The following is a 20,883-nucleotide window of genomic DNA, read 5'->3' on the forward strand; positions in this document are numbered from 1 at the left end:
GTGGGTGGAGTGGCAGGTAATTGGTTGGCTATGGACAGGCCGAGCAACGTGGCGTATCAGTGCTGTCGGACCAGCGGAGTGACCATGATGAATGCGCACCTTGCCGTGCGAGTTTGGGCAGGACCCAATGAGCCGGGGAGCGTGTTGGCCCTTCTATGGCCTGGGACAGCGTCCGAGATCGGTCCTGGGGAGAGACCTTGGTAGGAATCAGAAACGCGGACATTTCCTGTTCATGCGGTAAGCGAACCGGGTCCATATGTGGGGAAAACTCCACTTCCGGCAATAAAAGGCAGCACACTGGGCAGGGCGACCACTCAAGAGACAGGAAAGGCTGCCAGTTGAAGGGCCAAGGCGTTCCGAATGCCTGGGAGAAAGGAGTGCTACCAAAATTATCGAGTGGGCTATGCAAAAGTGCCAGAGATGGATGGCCTTACTGACAAAGGGAGGAGGCCATGTTCCTACCCAGTTTTTCATGGAGCACATGGCCGTTGTGCTGGCCGTAACTGAGTCGTCACGGCCTCTCGCAGCTGCTGCTGGAATCCCTGGCACGCAGAACGGACTGCTGTCATGCGGATGGAGCGGCATTCCTCCCACAATCAGGGAGGGGGTTAGCCACCGGTCTAGGAAGTCTAAGGTGCTCGAGGGAAGGTGACTATCGTGACCATAGGGCCCCTGTCCGGGTGGAAGTTTGCAGACTTCGGATGATCAGTGCCATTGCCTGAAACTGCGGCTGTGGTAAGCAGGAATCCACTCGTCAGAGTCCAGGATAGCTCCTTGAAAGTCTACCCCATGCGTGGGAAACCAGAGAGGATGTCTCCATAGTGAGCATCAAGGCCTAGACATGTGAATAGGTCCCCGACGATGCCCACATGCTGAGCGACTTTGTTCTTGGAGTTTCCCCAGATGGCCAATCGTCCAGATACGGAAACGCATACGCGCCATCGGTGGAGATGGGAGGTGCCTATGGCCATGCACTTGGGAAATGCCTGTGGGCTGTTGAAAGGCCAAACAGCAAGACCGTAAACCGGAAGTACCGACGGTTGGCTAGAAAGTGGAAGTAAGTATCTCCTGTGCAGAGGGAAGATGACATTGTGAAAGTACGCGTCCTTCATATCAAGGCGACATATCAACTTCAGGATCCAAGGACAGGATAAAGGTTCCCAGGGATACCATGCGGAACTTCAACCTTATCATAAGATGGTTGAATTCTTGTGGGTCTAGGATAGGTCTGAGACCGTCGTGCGGGTTGGGGTTAGGGAATAAGGGAAGTAACCCCTTTACCCCCTCCGTCCATCGGCGTCTGCACCTCTTGTAAGAGGAATTGCACCCGAGAGAGGAGTCCCTGAGGAAAGACGGGGTTGGAACAAAGTGGAGATGCCCCATGCTCCACCATGTGTAGGAGACAGCGGACTGAAGTTAACTGGGACCACCCAGAGGAAGTGGCGTGGGATCAGGCTGTAACGTACGCCACCCTCGGGCACACCTTCGAAAGATTGTCTTTGGTCCCTGTAGCGATTGTGAGGGACCTCGATCTTGGCCCTCTCGGGGTCGACGGTCGTCTGCGACCACGTCAGAGCGCCGTTTGCCAAAGCCCTATCTGTGGCTAGCACAGAGAGTGTGGCGGTGTGGCTGGGGATGGAAGGGCCTGCAGTAGGATGTTGGCGTATGCACGCCGAGGCAGATCGCATGAGACCCTGTTGTCCTTCAGGCTTTGCCGTCTGGGGTTGATTTAACCGCAAAGAGGCTTTACCAACAATTGGTGAGTCGTGAAAGGCCGGATTATTTCAAACGTGATGTCATGAGATGCCTCTTATGGTAACGAGCCTGGAGGGAAGCTCTGGCGCCTTTCCCTCCTTCAAGGGGGCAGTGAGCTCTTGGGCGGAGTTCTTGATGGAGAAGCTCCAATAATATTATCCATCACCATCCAGGTGTTACGGTTACAGGGACTAAGCAGGGCTCATTGATTGCCACGCAGGCTATAAGCCCTTTGCAGAGTACACCTTGCGAGCGAGTAGGGTCATTCGCCTAGCCCCCTACGATTTCGGGGCTGGCGCCTGCTGGCCATCCATTCCCTGTTGTTAACCAACTGAATGACCAGTGAGCAGGGAGGAGACGGACAAGCAAGTAGTCGAACCCTCCAGAGAGTATCGGCAATCGCCTGGATGGTCCGAATAAACGGGTAGCCCCTTAGTGGGGCACGCCGATAGAAACCCCACTACCGGTTCCGTTCCTCCGGGACCTCCTGTACCTGGAGTCACCTTGAGTGCTAACCCTCCATGGGAGGTCCGATGGCCCTTAGGGTGTGGTGGCACACCAGAAGCGCGTCTGCGCATAGAGCTGTCCGCGTGGGAAGACAGGTGCATGACCGGATGGCCATGGGGTGCTGAAAAATCATGGTCAGAGTCTCTGACTCTACCGGACCTTGCCCAACTTGGCACCTGGGACCAGTACCGGAAGGCGCACCGGTACTGGAAATATGAGATCCGGACCTCCTACTAAGCGGCGCCGGGAGGTCGAACAAGATCTCGAGGTCGGGAGCAGTATGGCAGTCACAGCGCCTGTAGCGGTGATGGGAGCCAGAAGGTAGTCAGATTATGGTCAGTGAACGGACACCGACCGTTGCGGTGAGTGCAACCGGTGCCGAGGATGGGAGCGCCGACGCATCCAGGAGGCTTGCCAAGAGACTATTACCTGCACCGGCGGTGCCGGGGGTTCAGGCAGCATCTACTCTGTCATGGCAATGAAAACCCTCGCCGTTGGGGATGCCTCCGCGTAGAGGGAACTGTAAGCTCGACCACAGTGCGTACCAGGGAGCTGTAGGCACCGAATTCTACTGTCCACGTGGGATAGGTATCGACAGAGCTGACCACGCCAGTGTCGGCAGGTCGGTGCCAGGCGAATCCGGCTTAGACAAGCTCTCTGCCCGCGGTGCAGATTGCACGGGAGCAGTAAGGACAGGGAGCTCACCACTGCGTGCACCGGGAGCAGTCAGGCACTGGATTCGACGGCTTGTGGGACCCGGGATCAACCGGTGCCGGCGTCGTCGTGCCTCGGTAGGTGTTGTGCCGGGCGATCCAACTGAGATGAGCTCCCTGGCTGCGGTGCTGTTGGCATGGAAGCAGCAGGAGCAGGAAGCTCAACCATGCGTGTGCCAGGGAGCAGTCAGGCACTGGGTCCGACGGCCGTTGTGGGACCGGGATAAGACGGTGCCGATTTGTCGGTGCTTGGCGGCAGGAGTCGATGTCGGGCAATCCGAGTTAGATGAGCTCACTGCTGCGTGCCGTAGGCATGGAAGCAGCAGAGCAGGAAGCTCAACCACAGCGCATGCCGGGGAGCAGTCAGGCACCGGATTCGACCGGCCCTTGTGGGACCGGGATCAATGTGTCGACGTAGCCGGTGCTGCGGCAGGTGCGGGTGATCCGACTTTAGATGGAGCTCACTTGCTGCGGTGCAGTTGGCACGGAAGCAGCAGGAGCAGGCAGCTCAACCACAGTGTGTGCCGGGGAGCGGCCAGTCACTGGATTCGACGGCCCCGCGGGACCGGAATCAAGGGTGCCGGCGTCCTCAAGTGTCTCTGCAGTGTTGCGCCGGCAATTCAACTTAAACGAAGCTCTCTGGCTCGGTGCAGTTTGGCACAGAAGCAGCCAAGAGCAGGGAGCTCAAACCACGGCGCGAGCCGGGGAGCTGTCGGCACTGGCAGGAGGAGTCGTGGGCTTCCTCAACCTCAGAGAGATGGAGCAGTGCCGAGTCGACTTCGGTGCCAGCAACGGCCGGTGCCAAGCGGGGTCCGGTGCCGAGGAAGTGCTTCTGTCCACCGAGTAGCCCGCGCTGGGGCAGAAGGTGGAGGGGAAATGAAAGTGCCGCTCCATGTTGATTTTGGCTTAAACGCCGTGCAAATGGGGCACTTATCTGCGAAATGCGATCCCCCGAGGCACCGTAAACAGGAGTCGTGTGGATCTCCTGTCAGCAACGGCCGGAGGCCGGGCAGCACGGAATAGACCCGGTGAGCCGGGCATGGGCTCCGCAGTGGTTGCAGGGAAGGGGCTATCCCGAACCCCGCTAACTATCATTAAACTAACTATGCTATTAAGAAAAAACGTATAAGGATTATAACTATATAACTGTATTACAAAGACTACGAGTAGCTAGGGAAGCGGAGGTCAGCTAAGCTGCGCTCCACTGTTCCAACGACCGAACGGGCATAAGAAGGAATGAAGGCGGCTGCGGTCGGCAGGGGTATATATCCGGCACCATAGCGGCGCCACTCCAGGGGGCGCCCTGCCGACCCACCGAGTGTTGCTAGGGTAAAAATCTTCCGACGAACGTGCACCGGCGCGCGCACACCTAACTGGAATGTATGAGCAATCACTCGAAGAAGAATTTTTGTTATAAACTGGGGACACATCACTTGGATAACGGAGGAGGAGAAGGAACCTCGGAGTATTGGTTGATCACAGATGACTATGAGCCGCCAATGTGATATGTCTGTGAAAAAAGCTAATGCGGTCTTGGGATGCATCAGGTGAGTTAATTCCAGTAGATAAGGAGGTGTTAGTACCATTAAGGCATGGTGGGACCTCATCTGGAATACTGTGTGGCAGTTCTGGTCTCCCATCTTTAAAAGGATGAATTCAAACTGGAACAGGTACAGAGAAGGGCTACTAGGATGATCCGAGAAATGGAAACCTGTCTTCTGAAAGGAGACTCGAAGAGCTTGGCTTATTTAGCCTAACCAAAAGAAGGCTGAGGGGAGATATGCTTGCTCTCTATAAATATATGCCGAGGAATAAATACCAGGGAGGGAGAGGAATTATTTAAGTTCAGTACCAATGTGGACACAAGAACAAATGGATAATAAACTGGCCATCAGGAAATTAGACAAAGGTTCCCAACCATCAGAGGAGTGAAGTTCTGGAATAGCCTTCCAGTGGAAGCAAAAGATATATCTGGCTTCAAGACTAAGCTTGATAAGTTATGGAAGGGTATGGTATGATGGGAATAGCCTAATTCTGGCTATTAATTGATCTTTGAATATTAGCAGTAAATATGCCCAATGGCCTGTGATGGGACACTAGATAGGGTGGGATCTGAGTTACTACAGAGAATTCTTTCCTGGCTGTCTGGCTGATAAGTCTTGCCCACGTGCTCAGGGTTTACCTGATCGCCATATTTGGGGTCGGGAAGAAATTTTCCTCCAGGGCAGATTGGCAGAGGCCCTGGGGGGTTTTCGCCTACCTCAGGAGCATGGGTTATGGGTCACTTGCTGGAGGATTCTCTGCACCTTGAAGTCTTTAAACCACAAACTGAGGACTTCAATAGCTCAGACATAGGTCAGGGGTTTGTTACGGGAATGGGTGGGTGAGATTCTGTGGCCTGCGTTGTGCAGGAGGTCAGATTAGAAGATCATAATGGTCCCTTCTGACCTCAGAGTCTATGAGTCTATCAATTATGTTCTCCTAGCTCTGGTTTTAGTGAATAACTATACAACAACCAAACAGGCAATATTCAGGTGGCTGAATAACTCCTGTACTCATGGTATTCAGAAAAATGTACTGTTCAATTCATCTATACATACTGTTTATCTGAAGTATTCCAGAGTGAGGGATAGCACTAGTCAGGAGTGTTACAGCATTTAGTTTTAAATTCCTATAAAGAAACACTCTTTTTGACTAAGTACAGTTCCTACAATAGAAATAAGTTGAGATACATAACATTAAATTCAATAAACAAATGTAAAAGTGACTGTTGAACATGCGACTTTACCACTTTTGATGGCCAAATACAATATAATTGACAAGACTGACATGTGGGATTCAAAATAGATAGCTGGTTACCTGTTCAGAATTCCCAATCTAGCTGAAACAGAGTCACAGGACCTGATGTGAAAAAGCCTCACACAGAACAGTATAACTTTGATGCTACAGAATATTTATGAGGGAAACACACTTAAGTCATTAAACTTACTTCATAATTAGTGCAGACAGATTTTGTAATTCATTTCTTGTAGTTGGGTAATACCTAGAGGCCACAACAGAAATCATGGTCCCATTGTGCTGGGCACTGTTCAAGCACACAGCAGAGACAGTCCCTAAAGAGCTTACAATTTAAATAGACCAGACGGACAAAGGGAAGTATTGACATCCCTAGGAACTGAAGTACAAAGTGCCCAGGATCAGAGAAGTATATGGTTCAGTTGGAAACTGAACACACGTATCCTAAATTTCAGGCCACTAACAAAAAGACCATCCCATCCTTTCAGTTTTACTACTTTCTAGTCTTGTCCACCACATTGTAGGAGACAAAAATTGTTGCAAAAACCTATGTAAAAATGATATGAAAGTTAAAATATTTTTGAATACTCCCACGGCCATCAGGATGCAGGTTAGCAATATTTTGAATACAAATTTTTTATTAATGTGAACATAAATTTTATAACTCCTGGCTCTCAACGTACTTTCCAGTTTAATTCGTTCAAGCTGTGACCATTACTACTGCAGCTCTGCTTATTGGTTGAAAGAGCCCCATGAAGACGTGAAATGAAGTTATCCTATAGTGAGGTTTACTTTAGTAGTTACATATTTAGGGGGAAAATAAATTTATAAAAGGTATAAGCAAACGTACAGGACCATAACCTGCAAGGTGCTGAATACTCAAAGCACAGTGCAAGTGGCATTCAACACATGGCAGGCCCGGGCCCAAACAGACTGATGTTTTTGACCTTGTGACTTTGGACTTTAAACCCATTGAAGGTCAGTTCTTCATTTTTTCAGGGCATTCAGTGCACACAGATACACTCCAAACAAACAGAGGATCTATCCATGTGACGAACTCTGCAATTTAGTTCCTGGTCACATATATGGAAAATTATGCCCTTTCAGCTACACCAGCAGATCATCTCTAGATCCTTTCTAAACACGCAGAAGTCCTTCTACACTTCCACAAGTGTACAATAAACATTCTTACCAGCTTCCAGGATTATCGGCTCTGAGAGTTCATTGAAATGCAGTTAACACTTAAGTTCATAAGAAGAGAACAATTTCCAAAGAGTGCCACCTAACTGTATTTTGTCTAATGAATAAAATATTCAACATGCAACAAATATAGAAAGTTAGGTTTATGTCACATGCAATTTATTTTTTCCTCTGAGATACTAGTTGATAGTAGTGCTTTCTCTGAACAGCAAAAGAAACAGAATTCTATCTTGCATTATTGCATATCAAATGACTGAGTATTGGCATTTTTTATTTTAAAATGTCATTTTTACACATAGCAACTGAATATCTCATTTTCAGACAGCTTACTAAAACATAAACAAGAATAAAACACACGTCCTCCTGCTATTTTACTGTCTGTAATAAACTCCAAGGTCTATTGCCAAGAGAAAATTTTGAGATTTACGTTTGATTATCAAGAGGAGTAAACGTTTGACTACGTTTGAAAAACCAGAGTAAGAAATCACTGTATAATCAGATTCATGCTGGATGATATGAAAAAACAAAGTCAAGCTTCCCATTGCCTTTATTTACAGATCACTACACCTAACCCAACACATCGCACTGTTGCAAGGGATATGGAGATCATATAATAGACAGAAGTGGATGGCATATGGAGTGCATGGAGAACCTCTAGTTAATACAAAGAGTAAAATGAAGGAAGAAAAAATGAAGGGTAAGTTCGCAGAAAAAGCTGTAACGCAAGTCAATTTTTTAATTAAAAAATTATGTAGCAGAGACAATGCTAATGAGCCAAAATTCCCACAAGACTATTTTTACTATTTGTCTGATTTTGATGTCCTGATTCACCAAGAAGTGTCCTCGCTCAGACTTGGTAAAGAGAGTATATTCTTTTCATTACTATAGCAAACAGTACAATTCAAAACACAACGGCTTCTATATTAATCTGAGTACTTTAGCCACTCACTGTCACTCCCTCAAAGTTACCAGACCAAAAACTGAGCTTCTCTCAAAACACAGATTTCTCTAGTCACATAAAACCTCAGAAATACCTGGAAGTTCTTCATAAATGTCATCGTCTATTGGTGCAGTGCTGACTGGAGGAGAAACTTGTCCAACGTCATCATATTCTTCTTCCTCAGGAATGACATTAGATCCCAAGTCTGTTTAATAGCAGTTTAGAAAATTAGCATTGATGAGAATAGAAGACAACCCAAAGTGGATGTTTGTGCAGCATACAGCACACTATTTTAAGAGGAATTTTACTGAATCTTAAGAACAAATGCTACTAACAATGGAATTACTTATATGGGTCCTTGTAGAAGAAAAATATATTAACTACTTTTGTTTTCAGGTCTCAGAAAAGATCTTTAAGATATGATCTGAAGAAAATGGAAGTTGTTGAAGTAAAATTGTGCTCTTCTTCTACATACCGTTTAAAGTGCTTTATGGTCATCAGATTCTCCAAGAGGTATAGGGATAGATCTATCTACAAAGAGTTTTAAGATATATAAAATATTTGAAAAAACAGAGTCCTGGAAAAGAAAAAAACTAATGCAAGCAGCATAATGTAGCAGAGAGACAGCACATGCTATCTGAAGCCTGGATTGAAAATGATTACGCTGTATTATGCACATATAGAATATCAGTTAGTAGATAAAGCTATTATTAATAAACATTATTAAAAACAAAGAATATTGTTTCACTGATTGACTTACCTTGCAATACAAATTTGATTTCCTGTAGCCATTCCTCTGCTTCTTTGGGAGTAGCTGCTGTAAACTACAATAAGCATAATATTAATAATAGTTATAATGGTAATATAAATACAAACACCACCACATTTGTAATGGAAGGAAATGTAGCATTCTTGTCACTTCTTCAAGGAACCATTAGTAATTCTCTTCATGTCTTCTGGTACTTTTCTTGCAAGGATGCTTCTTATAATGTACAGTTAATTTTGACAAATTTACGTAATTGAAGCAGAGGATGATGGATTTGAAACTCTGATCAGCAGCTGGCAGCTGTGCAGAAAAAAGCTGCTTCTCTTCATCAATGTCAAAGGCAGAAGTGATGAATAAAATTTGCCCTTGACAATTAGAAGACACCCATGAATTTCTTTAGACTGCTGGATACAGTTTTCTTATCGGATTCCAACACACTACTTGACAACTTAATTAACTGGCTTTCAACTGCAATCTCAGATATTTAAAACTTATTAAACTTACATTCCATATTGATGCCTAGCTGATAGATCTTTGAATTGCATAGCTGATATGTGCTTCTACCTTCATGTTCCTTCCAAAGCCCTAAGCAATACAATATGTATTTAACTCAGATATTTCTTCTCTGATAACTCCATTTTTTTACTATATAATTCATCCAAAAAATCATACAGACCAATTATATAGAGATATTATAGATATAATGCTAACACTGAAATGACCAGTAGACAAAAGTAATAGATTTGCTTGTTCCTCTTCAAAAAAAAGATAGTATTTGAACTTAATTTGAATTTTTTTTAAATGTATTTCCTATTATATGAATGTACAGTGTAAGCAAGCCAGTGTTCCTTTTTTTCACTAACGTGTCACGGAGAGTTGTTTTACTGAAATGTTAATGTCTCCGTAACTGGAATCATAATGGTTTTATCAATTTAATTTCAAGACGACATACAAAGTCTAACCTGATAAATGCGTTTATCGGGAGCCGAGATTTCAAAACAGCAATCCTTCTTTCCATCCTTCCGAAGAGTATTATTCATTCTGACGGTGTATCCATCTATAGCAAATTCACCTTTCTGTTGTTTGTCTGTTGGAGATAAAAACAAAATTAGAGCTTCATTTACAACAGTAAATGTAAGCGGTCCCAGCAGGTTATCAGTTATTCAGATTTTATTTTGTGTTTCATGAATATTGCAATGAACAGGGAGGTTTTTAGCAAAATAATTAGGTGATGCTTTTGGAGATAAAGCTTTATTTTAAAAGAAGGTATAAACTAAAGTATATTTTTTTATGTAGGATGCCTAAGAAATCCCACAGAGAGATGTTTCCAGACGGTGGTCCTGTTTAGTAAGAAGTGCATGCTACGACATGCCTAGGGAAAGCCAAGAACTGGAACATGGAACTCGCAAGACAAGTTTACCATAAATAAGTCTCTCTTTCAGTTTCAATGGGAAAACTTTTCTAGGTTATAACTTGCTGAGTCCCTTGCTAAACTTATTACTCTCTTCCCTCAAAACAGTAAACTTCAAATTCACTTTTAAGCAACTGTAAAAGCCTCTCTTTCTACCGAATTCTCTTCCAGACGCACCTTCTTTGTGCAAACTCATGAATCAATTTAGAAGCTCATTTAATGCCTGCAGTGTGTTCCAAGAGATTTCTCCACCTAACACTACAACTGGTGAATTACAAGCCAAGAAGAGGATAGAATTTGATCACAGTTCAACACTTTATGTATTCTCAAGGTTCTTGTTTATAAGGGGCTGACGTACAAACAGCTATTCTGAAAGTGAGACAAGGCTTAAAAAAAGCCAGGGTTTAAACACACAAAATGTTTGGATCAAGATACTGCTGTTTCTTTCAGAGACTACACTCTTCAAGGTAGGGCCTGTACCATCTTTATATGTGGAAAGTGTCCAGTACAAACAAAACATGAATAAATACAACAATAATGTTGAAATCCATAATCTCCATATGCCATATTGCTATACTCAAGGTAAAGATGGCTGAAGTCTGCACTGTAAATCTTCATGAATGATACTTCGCCCACTCCTCGTATGTTATTGTGCACATGAGAGCTAAATAATGAAAGTAGCATTAGAATACTACTTAGCATTAGAATAGTAGTAGAAGAATATTCATTGCTGATGAGTATTAGCAATGGGTTCATTTAAACCAGCGCTGAACATAGCTTAGCTGCAAGTGTGGCCAAGGGGAAATAATTTTCAGCACCTCTTCAGAAACATCAATATATCCATTGCTGACACCTGTTGTCAGCAAGGATACTTTTCCTGATAAGGGCAGGAAAGGCTTAACAGATTATGGCCTTCCACAGAGTTGTTGCATACCTAGAAAACTTATAGAAAAGTTCATCTATTCTCCGCTTCTTCAACAGTGAAATTCACTTCACCTGCACAAAGCCCAAGCAACTGGATTTTACTTGGAGGAAATGGTACCATGCCCAGTGCACTGACTTTGGGGGCTAAGGTGCAAAGGGAATTGCTTGATAGTGAAGGCCTATCCCCCTTGCCATCCTGGGGACAAAGCAGTGGGATGCAGCACTGCCTTGTCACATAAATACAAATCCTGTGGTTCCTTTCTTGACCTGCTCATATACCCATTTATGCAGAGTCATTGTGGTTGTGATGCCAGGGGTGCATAGTCAGTCACTATACAACTACTCTGCTGGCAGCCCCACATGCACACAGTCCCAAATCTATTTGTGCTGCTCCACTACAACAGAGTGAGTTTTCCCCCAGGCCAAGTAAACATTGAATAACAAATTTTCACAAATGAATTAAGAGCATAAAATTGAGTTCTCTGCCTACTTTTCCTATTACTTCTTCCACTAACTTTTACTATGTCTACATTAACTACTGTTATATAGTATTAATATTTTATGTCTGTTCACTCCTCCATCCTCACCACATGTGCAAAATTCATGGAATTATATATTACCATACTGAGGCAGACACTAGAAATAATAACTTGCAACAGGCTAACCAAGTCCCTTTTCAATGAAATTCATTTCAGTCTAGAAATTTTAATGTTCATTCACTTACGACCTCAGGGAGCAGATGAAGTAGACAACATTAATTTCTCACTCTCTGTGCTGGAAGTTTATCAAAACCCAGAAAGACAGTAGCACAAATATGGAATAAACAAATACCAGGTTCAAAAGGTAAAACCATTTTGTCAAGATAAAAATGAGGCAAGTTATTCAAATTTAGTATCTTGGAATATTTGTGAGAAATTCTCTCTCATACTGATGACCACTTTATATGGTAATACAGTTTTTCAGAGTTACTCTAGATGATCTCTATACTGTACAAGTTCCTTCAAAAAAAACAATACAATTAGACTACAAAGAATGCAATACAGATTGCAATATATGCTAGCACAGTATATGCTGTTCATTGTGTCTTGGATTGTTTTATTGTTTATATTATCATTGGTTTATCTCTCAAAACACACAACTCCAGTGCTAATGATAATTACTTGTGTGCACCAGCAAGAAAATATATGCCCTTACTATTAAATTCTTCCAATCAACTTTACAAAATAGGCTACCTACAGTATTGCAGTTTTCCCTCCCTAGTGACACATGCAATAAAGGACTCCCATCTAAGGTCCTGATCCTGTAAAGATTTTCGCACACACTTGAATCTATGCACTGTGAGCAGTCCCACTCAAGACAATATGACTGATCCCAGGCCCCCATTCAAAGCCCAGTGAAGTCAATGGAAAGATGCTCATTGACTTCAACAGGCTTTTGGTCACGCCCACAGTGCATGAATTAAGTATGCGCATGAGTTTTTGCAGGATCAGGCCCTCACTGAGCAAATTCCTTTTTTGTATTTTTACAGAGACATTCATGCAGTTATCAGCTTACAACAGAAATATATTTCTGGATACCTTGAGCTCTACTGTGATGAAAAGTTAAACAATTGTTATCATTTTAACTAAAATAGCTCAGACTTAAAGATTTTTACTTGAATTTGGAAGTTAGTTTCCTACTTTATTTTAGTGTTGGCATATTTTAGGCATGGATGGATTCTTCTGCCTCCTGGGAGTAATTCTGTATTTTTCAACTAAATTCCACAAGAACTAGGAGGATTTCATTTTCTGATTCCTGCATCTACAACTCAAACCAGAGATTTTGCAAGGTCACAGTGTAAAAGTGATGGAGCAGCCAGGGGAAAAGAACTATGAGCAGAATACAATTTTCAGTGAAGGGGTGAAGCACGGCCTCTCATTCTCCTGACAATTAGGCCTGCTCTACACTGGGGCGGGGGGCGGAAGGGAGGCAGAAATAGATCTAAGATATGCAACTTCAGCTATGAGAATAGCATAGCTAAAGTCAACGTATCTTAGATAGTCTTAGATTGACTTACTTTGCATCCTCACAGTGCGGGATCGATGGCTGCTACCCCTGTCAACTCAACTTCCGCCTCTCACCTGGTGGAGTTCCAGAGTCGACGAGGAGTGCATTCGGGGATAAATGTATCGCGTCTTGAGGAGACGTGATACATCGATCCCTGATAGATCGATCACTACCTGCCGAATCGGCGGGTGGTGTAGACATACCCTTAGACTTGCAATCTGATAACAGGAAACCCCTGGTTTGTTATAGTATGCCACACAACTGCAACAGTGCAATATTGATAATTCTACTACAGAGGGACATGAACAGCATTAAGCCAACGTTGTTCTAGTATCATCCTGCTAACATGATTCTCTGAATGCCCATTTCAGAATGCGGCTTTATATTGTTCCTATCTCCTCTCTCATGAGCATGTCAAAAGAAAGAGAAAACTCTGGGCCCCTGTGGAGAATTTTTGCTCCACAGAGCTATACTAGTATAAAACTACTATAAAGCAATGAAAATCAGGCCCCATCTGTTGATTTTGTATAGCAGCTTTGACATTAAGTATATTAAAAATATTTTACAAAGATCAATAGTAAAGTGTAAGATAAAACTTCTTATTTGGGAGGTATAGGCAGGAAAAAAGACAGATGTTTTTGACTGAGATTTGAGAGTCTGTCAAGTGGAGAAAAGTATTCTAGGCTCTCACACCAAAAGTGGTGAATTATTGTGTTGGATGGAGATGACACGAGTGCTAGGTGGGCAGAGGGAATCCTGAGAGAAGCCAAGAAAGACAAGGTTTTGAGGCAGCATTGGGCAACTGCATCCACGAAGAATTTTGAAATAAAGGAGGGCGCACCTTGAACTAGATCTTGAAATGATTGGGCTGCCAGTTTGAAGATGAAAGAGAGGTGGCCATACTTCTTAGCACATGTGAAAAGGAAGGCTGCAGCATTCCACAAATCCTAAAGTGTGGAGAGAGCTAGGACTGTGGAGAAGGGGGTTGATATAGCAAGGCAAGAGGAAACAAAGACAGTGTGGGATTTCAGATAATGATAACGTATGTACAGTATTTTTCTTTGAGAGCTTGTAATGATTCTGAATAACAGATGCATGCAGTATTTACTTGTATCTAGGTAAGCATTTTATCTACCCCATAGCCTGGAGCAGTTCTAAGCTCTTATGATGATACTTCTATGATCTGTTAGGTCAATGGGTATTTTGGCAAGCACACTAATACTGAAAATGTCAGCTATGTCTGACAATCAGAAAATGCATTTTGATCCGGTAAATAGTATTAACTGTTTCTGTAATATAGGGCTTGTCTACACAATGGATTAATGTGCACTAGGGGAGTGTAATTTCTAAAGTGAACTAGGGTGTTGTGTGTTAATTTGTCCATGTACATCCTGCTGCTGTGTACAAAATGTTCTCTAGTGTGCTTTAACCCAGTGCATCTGATGGGTTTACACAGACCATATTACTGCCTTTTAGAAATCACATCCCTGTAGTGCACCACTGTGTAGACAAGCCCTAGGGTGACCAGATGTCCCAATTTTATAGGGACAGTCCCGATAGTCAGAGCTTTGTATTATATAGGCACCTATTACCCCCCACATGCCGTCTCGATTGTGCCTTGCTATCTGGTCACCCTAACAAGCCCGTACTCTTAGAATATATTTAGCTCTTCCTTAGTTTTGAGATTAAGGTTCTCCCAGCTCTTTGAGACTCTTTCCAATGTTCTACATTGTTTCATATTAAAGTAGGTCTCATATACACAGTAAACATGCTTGCTAAATACTAAAGTGCTAGAACCTCCCAAATGATTTAAAACTTCAAATTTTAAGTTTTCAAGATGTCTGTGCAAGAATGCATTTCTTTTACAAGATCAAAAAAGTATGCAGCCATTTTTTTAATTACAAAAGGTGCCAAAGCAAGAGCAAAAATTGTACTGCCTCGTTACAAATGTCTTTTAAAAAATGCAACAATCCCCGCCCCTAAAAAAACAAAACACAACCCCAAATCGAATTAACAGTATCATGAAAATGACGATAGAAAACTTAGTTATCAAATCATGTCTGTGGCACTTTAAAAATACATATGTAGTATGTAATACATTCATATCTAGTATTCTGACTAAATAATCATTTGAGGGAAACTGGAGCTACAGTACTTTTATGGCCAGATTTTCAAGAGAGCTCATTGAAAAAAATGGGAAATCCTGAGTACTTCTGAAAATCTGAGCCAGATTAAACTGAGCAGGATTTATACTGCCTTAAGTTTCATCTTCAAAAAAACTGAGTGAAATTCCAGTGGACGCAAATGTCTATGACTCACTGTTTAGGATTCCAATTTACATTTTATAGGTTGAAGTGAAGAGTAGGAAACTATTGGGTCAGATGCTTGGCCCACTATGGGCCTTGTAAAGGCAGCATGATGACCCCATTACTGGAATGGCGATTCGGGGCCAAAGAAGCTGGGCACAAACTTAGAACAAGTTTACAACTGCTCTAAGTTGCCAGTGCTGATAAGGGAAGAGGAACTGTGACTTAAAGCCACCTTCTCTTACCTCTGGTGCTGCACAGAACATAGCTCAGCTGGAACAGAGAATCTGAGCCACTGTTTTACATTCTGCTTGATAAATATTTTCTTCCATTTCATGCTTTTTTGGACTTCAAAAGTTTAATTATTACTATTTATGTATATTTCAGTAGGGTCTAAAGGTCCCAGTCAGGGTCCTATTGTACTAGGTGTTATACAAACATGTAAACCTGAGCTAAATTGTGTGCTTGGTTGTGCATGCAACCCCACTTCCCCCCATTAAAATCAACAGGAACTGCAAACGTAGTTAAAGGCAAAACTATATGCCATGAGCTTTTAAGAAAGAAGAAATCTTTGACCAAGTTGTGAGTATGTGTTCTCATGTGTTTACTTGGCAAATCAATTTCAAACTGATGTGCATTCAGTTGATAAGTGGAGAGAATGCGGGCTTGTTGACTGGTCGTTACATGATTATGGTGTCTCTTCCTGCTGTGTCTGCTTTTGTTTGCAGTAGCTTGCAATGGACTATTTAGACCGTGTTATTTGTGACCTAAACATAAAAATATAGCTACAGGAAATCCTCCAAACACCAGAGTTAGTGCTTATTGTTTTGAACAGAGGACAAGAATATACAGTAGTGACTAAGAACATCTTGAAGACGAGGCTGGTGGTTCTTTAGAGTTAACTTGACACATTCCTCAGTATTAAGAGGAATTTAAAGTTAATGGATTAAAACATATTTGATATAACAATTCTTGCACTTGCAAAACTTGACTTCTGACCCATTGACTTCTGATCTGGAATTATATCCAAGGAAAAAATGCACGATCTAGCCTTTATGGGTAGTCACAATGAAGGAAGGAGAACTGGACATATCTTAGGTAGGGGGATTAGACTGGATTCAGTTGTATTCCTGCCATTGTTAAGGCTGGTAATATAACTGCAAATTTGACCAACCTCATGGTTAACATTGGTAAGAAGCCTGTGTTGAGAAACAAAAACAATAGTGGCAGCAGACTGGAAGTTCTGCGAGGAAATTAAAAATCTCTCAACAGTTTTAGAGACTGAAAAAAATATATTAAAAAAGGTTGCTGTTAATAATACATTAAATGATATATTCAACTCACAAAAGGAAGCTAGGGAGAACTGATACAAAAAAACCAAGATCACTTTCTAGGGGAAGAAGAAATAGTAAAAGAAGCAAGCCAGGATCACATCAGGACATTCAAAAATGTTTTAAGAATGATCAAACTTTAGAAACAGAGACTCTCTTAGAATTCTAAAGGAAGCAGCAAAGGAAACAAGGAAACATTTAACAGATACCTTTAAAATCTCTGGAAACCAGGAAAGCATCATAGTCAGAGTAGGAAGAGGGAATTGTAGCAAGCGGAAAATTGCACACGTAAATCCTGTGGGCTTTGAGATAAGACAAGACCCCTACGTCTGCATTTTTTTTAAAAAAAAAGAAAAGACAAGATTAGGTTGATCAGCATAGTTGAGAAATGCAACACTTGGAAGACCAATGCTACCAGGCTATTCAAACAGTACCACAGAATCTCTACGGCTAAGTCTATGGATAAGTCCATGCTTGAATAATAGGAGTATAACAGTAGGAATATACTCCTGACAACCTGGCCAGGATGGTGATAGTGATTGTAAAATGTTCAGGAAGAAAAAAAGAGAGGCTACAAAAACAGAAAACCCAGTAATAATGGGGATCTCAACTATCTCCATGTTGTCTGGGAACATGACAGGATGCAGACATAAAATTTCTAGACCCCATTATTGACTGCTTCTTGGAGAAAGGCAATTTTTGATTTAGTGGTAAGTGGAGGACAGGATCTAGTCCAAGAGGTGAATATAGCTGAACCATTCAGAAATAGCAACCATAATGGAATCAAATTTAACATCCCTGTAAAGGGAAAATACCAAAGAAACCCATCACAGTAGCATTTAACTTCAAAAAGGGAACTACACAAAAATGAGGAGTGTAGTTAAATGGAAATTAAAAGGAAGAGTCACCAGAGTGAAATGCCTGCAATACAGCATGGAAACTTTTAAAAAATACCATAATAGAGACTCAAACTGTATAATATACCCCCAAATTAAAAAACAAAAACCAGTACGAGGACTAAAAAAAATGTCACCAGGACTAAATAGAGTAAAAGAAGCAGTTAGAGCCAAAAAAAGACATTCTTTAAAAACGAAGTCAAACCCTAGTCAGAAAAATAGAAAGGAACATAAACTCTGGCAAATCAGGTGTAAAGGTTTAATTAGGCAGGCCCCGCCCAAAACTGAACAACTACTAAAAAAAGACACAATCAAACAGCAAAAATAGGGGAAGAAGAAATAGTATATGAGAAGCAGGAAGCCTGCCAAACAATCAGTGGGACAACTGGACGAAGATGCTAAAGGAGCACTCAAGAAAGACAAGACCATTGTGGAGAAGCCAAATTAATTTTTTGCATTGGTCATCACTGCAGAGGATGCACAGGAGAGTCCCACACCTAACCCATTCTTTTCAGGTGACAAATCTGAAGAATTGTCCCAGATTGAGATTTTGGAACAAATTGATGAATTAAACTGTAATAAGTCACCAGGACCAGATTGTATTCACACAAGAGTTCTGAAGGAACTCAAAGATGAAATTGCAGAAATACTAACTGCGGTATGTAATTTATTGCTTAAATCAGCCTCTGTGCCAGATGATGATTTTTTAAAAAGACTTCAGAGGTGATCCTGGCAATTACAGGCCAATGAGCCTAACTTCAGCACCAAGCAACCCAGTTGGCACTACAGAAAAAAACCCAGGATTATCACACATGTTGGGGAAGAGTCAACATGACTTTTGTGAAAGGAAATCGCATCTCACCAATCTATTAGAATTCTTTCAAAGCATCAACAAACATGCAGACAAGAGTGATCCACTTGATACAATGTGCTTTGACTTTTAAAAAGCCCTTGACAAGGTCCCTTACCAAAAGGTCTTAAGAAAAGTAAGGAATCCTGGGATAAGGGGGAAGGTCCACCCACGGATCAGCAACGGGTTAAAAGAAAGGAAACAAAGGGTAGGAATAAACGGTCCGTTTTCACAGCAGAGAGAGGTAAATAGCATAGACCCCATGCACCTGAACTGGTACTAATGCTATTCAACATATTCATACATTATCTGGAAAAAGGGGTAAACAGTGAGGTGGCAAAGTTTGCAGATAATGCAACATTACTCAAGATAGTTAAGTCCAAAGCTGAGTGTGAGGAATTACAAAGGGATCTCACTAAACTGGGTGACTGGACAACAAAATGGCAGATGAAATTCAATGTTGATAAATTCAAAGCAATGCACATTGGAAAACATAATCCCAACTATACATACAAAATGATGGGGGTATAAATTAGCTGTTACCACACAAGAAAGATCTTGGAATCATTGTGAATAGTTCTCTGAAAACATCTGCTCAATATGCAGCAGACTTCAAAAAAGCTAACAATTTTACGAACCATTAGGAAAGGAATAGATAAGAAGAAAGAAAATATCATAATGCCACTATATAATACATAGTACGCCCACACCTTGATACAGTCCTGGTTGCCCATCTCAATAAAGATATATTTGAATTGGAAAAAGTACAGAGATGGGCAACAAAAATGATTAGGGATATGGAACGGTTTCCATATAAGGGGAGATTTAAAAAGACTTGGAAAAGAGATAGACTCAGACTCATAGGTCAGAAGGGACCAATATGATCATCTAGGCTGACCTCCTGCACAAAGCAGGCCACAGAACCCTACCCATTCACTTCTATAACAAACCCCTAACCTATGTCCGAGTTATTGAAGTCTTCAAATTGTGGTTTGAAGACCTCAAGCATGCAGAGAACCCACCAAGCAGTGACGCCATGCCCCACGCTGCGAGGAAGGCGAAAACCCTCCAGGCCCTGCCAAATCTGCCCTGGAGGAAATATTTTCCTTCCCGACCCCAAATATGGCGATCAGCTAAACCCTGAGCACGTGGGCAAGACTGACCAGCCAGCACTCCAGGAAAGAGTTCTGCAGTAACTCAGATCCACCATCACCAAGACCATTGGGCAGACTTATCCGCTGATTAACAATAGATCAATTGCCAAAATTAAAACTATCCTATCATACCAATCTCTTCCAATAAACTAATCAAGCATAGTCCTTAAAGCCAGATATGTCGTTTGCCCCCAACTACTCCCTTGGAAGGCTGTTCCAGAACTTCACTCCTATAATGGTTAGAAACCTTCGTCCAATTTCTAAGTCTAAACTTCTAAGTCCAGTTTGTACCCCATGTTGTTCTGTGTCTACATTGGTAACTAAGCTAAAATGATTCTCTCCTTCCTAATGTTTAATCCCCTGATATATTTATAAAAGCAAGCCATATCCCCCCGCAGCGTTCTTTTGGCTAGGCTAAACAAGCTAAGCGCTTGAGTTCTCCTTTCATGAGGCAGGTTTTTCCATTCCTCGGATCATCCTAGTGCCCGTCTCTGAACTGTTCCAGTTGAATTCATCTCCTTAAACATGGGAGACCAGAACTGCAAACAACAGTATTCCCAGATAAGGTCTCACCAGTTGCCTTATATAACGGTACTAACAACCTCTTATCTTTGCTGGAAATACCTCGCCTGATGCATCCAAAGCTGGCATTGCTTGTTTTTAACTGGCCATAATCGCATTGGCGGCTAGTCATCCTGTGATCAACCAAATACTCCGAGGTCCTTTCTCCTCTTCTGTTGCTGCCACTGATTGCCCCAAATGTGTATCTAATTCTTATATAATCCTAAGTTGGCTATGACTTTGCACTTTTCATTATTAAATTTCATCCTTATTCTATACTCCCAGTTAACAAGGTCCATCTACGAGCTTCCTGTATGAATTATCCCGGGTCGCTTCTCTGTGCTAGCAAATAACTCCCCAGCTTTGGTGTCAATCGCAAACTTTATTAGCACATTCCCGCTCTTGTGCCAAGGGTCAGTAATAAAAAAAGGTTAAAATAAATTGGTCCCAAACTGATCCTTGAGGACTCACTAAAGTAACTCTCCTTCCAAGCCTGAAGTTCACACTTCAGTACGACCCGTTGGAGTCTCCCCTTTACCGCATTCCTTATCCACCTATAAATTTTCATATTATATCCCATCTTTTCCATTTAACTCAATAATGTCCCTGTGTGGAACCGTGTCAAATGCCTTACGAAATTGATAGCCCATTTCCCTTTGTCTAAAATAATCTGTCACCTTTCTCGAAGAAGGAGATCAGGTGTGGTTGGCACGATTACCTTTATAAA

The 20,883-nt window shown here is 42.4% G+C and overlaps 1 protein-coding gene across 3 annotated transcripts in view; it reads right to left on the minus strand.

Moving 5' to 3' along the window:
• Positions 1-20,883, minus strand: part of SKAP2 (src kinase associated phosphoprotein 2) — a 186,375-nt gene that overhangs the window by 63,706 nt on the left and 101,786 nt on the right. For 2 of the 3 annotated variants that reach the window (XR_004372797.2, XM_032773813.2), the window contains exons 7-10: positions 16,905-17,024; positions 9,640-9,764; positions 8,672-8,735; positions 8,006-8,116 (exon numbers count right to left, since the gene is read on the minus strand). Coding sequence is in view for 2 of the 3 variants with exons in the window: in XM_032773813.2 (XP_032629704.1) it covers positions 8,006-8,116; positions 8,672-8,735; positions 9,640-9,764; positions 16,905-17,024 (420 nt within the window). In the remaining variant the exon portion in view is untranslated. The remainder of the gene's footprint in view (positions 1-8,005; positions 8,117-8,671; positions 8,736-9,639; positions 9,765-16,904; positions 17,025-20,883) is intronic. The other variant, XM_032773814.2, reaches the window with a different exon arrangement.

This window comes from Chelonoidis abingdonii, chromosome 2 (genome assembly GCF_003597395.2).
Source record: "Chelonoidis abingdonii isolate Lonesome George chromosome 2, CheloAbing_2.0, whole genome shotgun sequence".
NCBI classification, from domain to species: domain Eukaryota; kingdom Metazoa; phylum Chordata; order Testudines; family Testudinidae; genus Chelonoidis; species Chelonoidis abingdonii.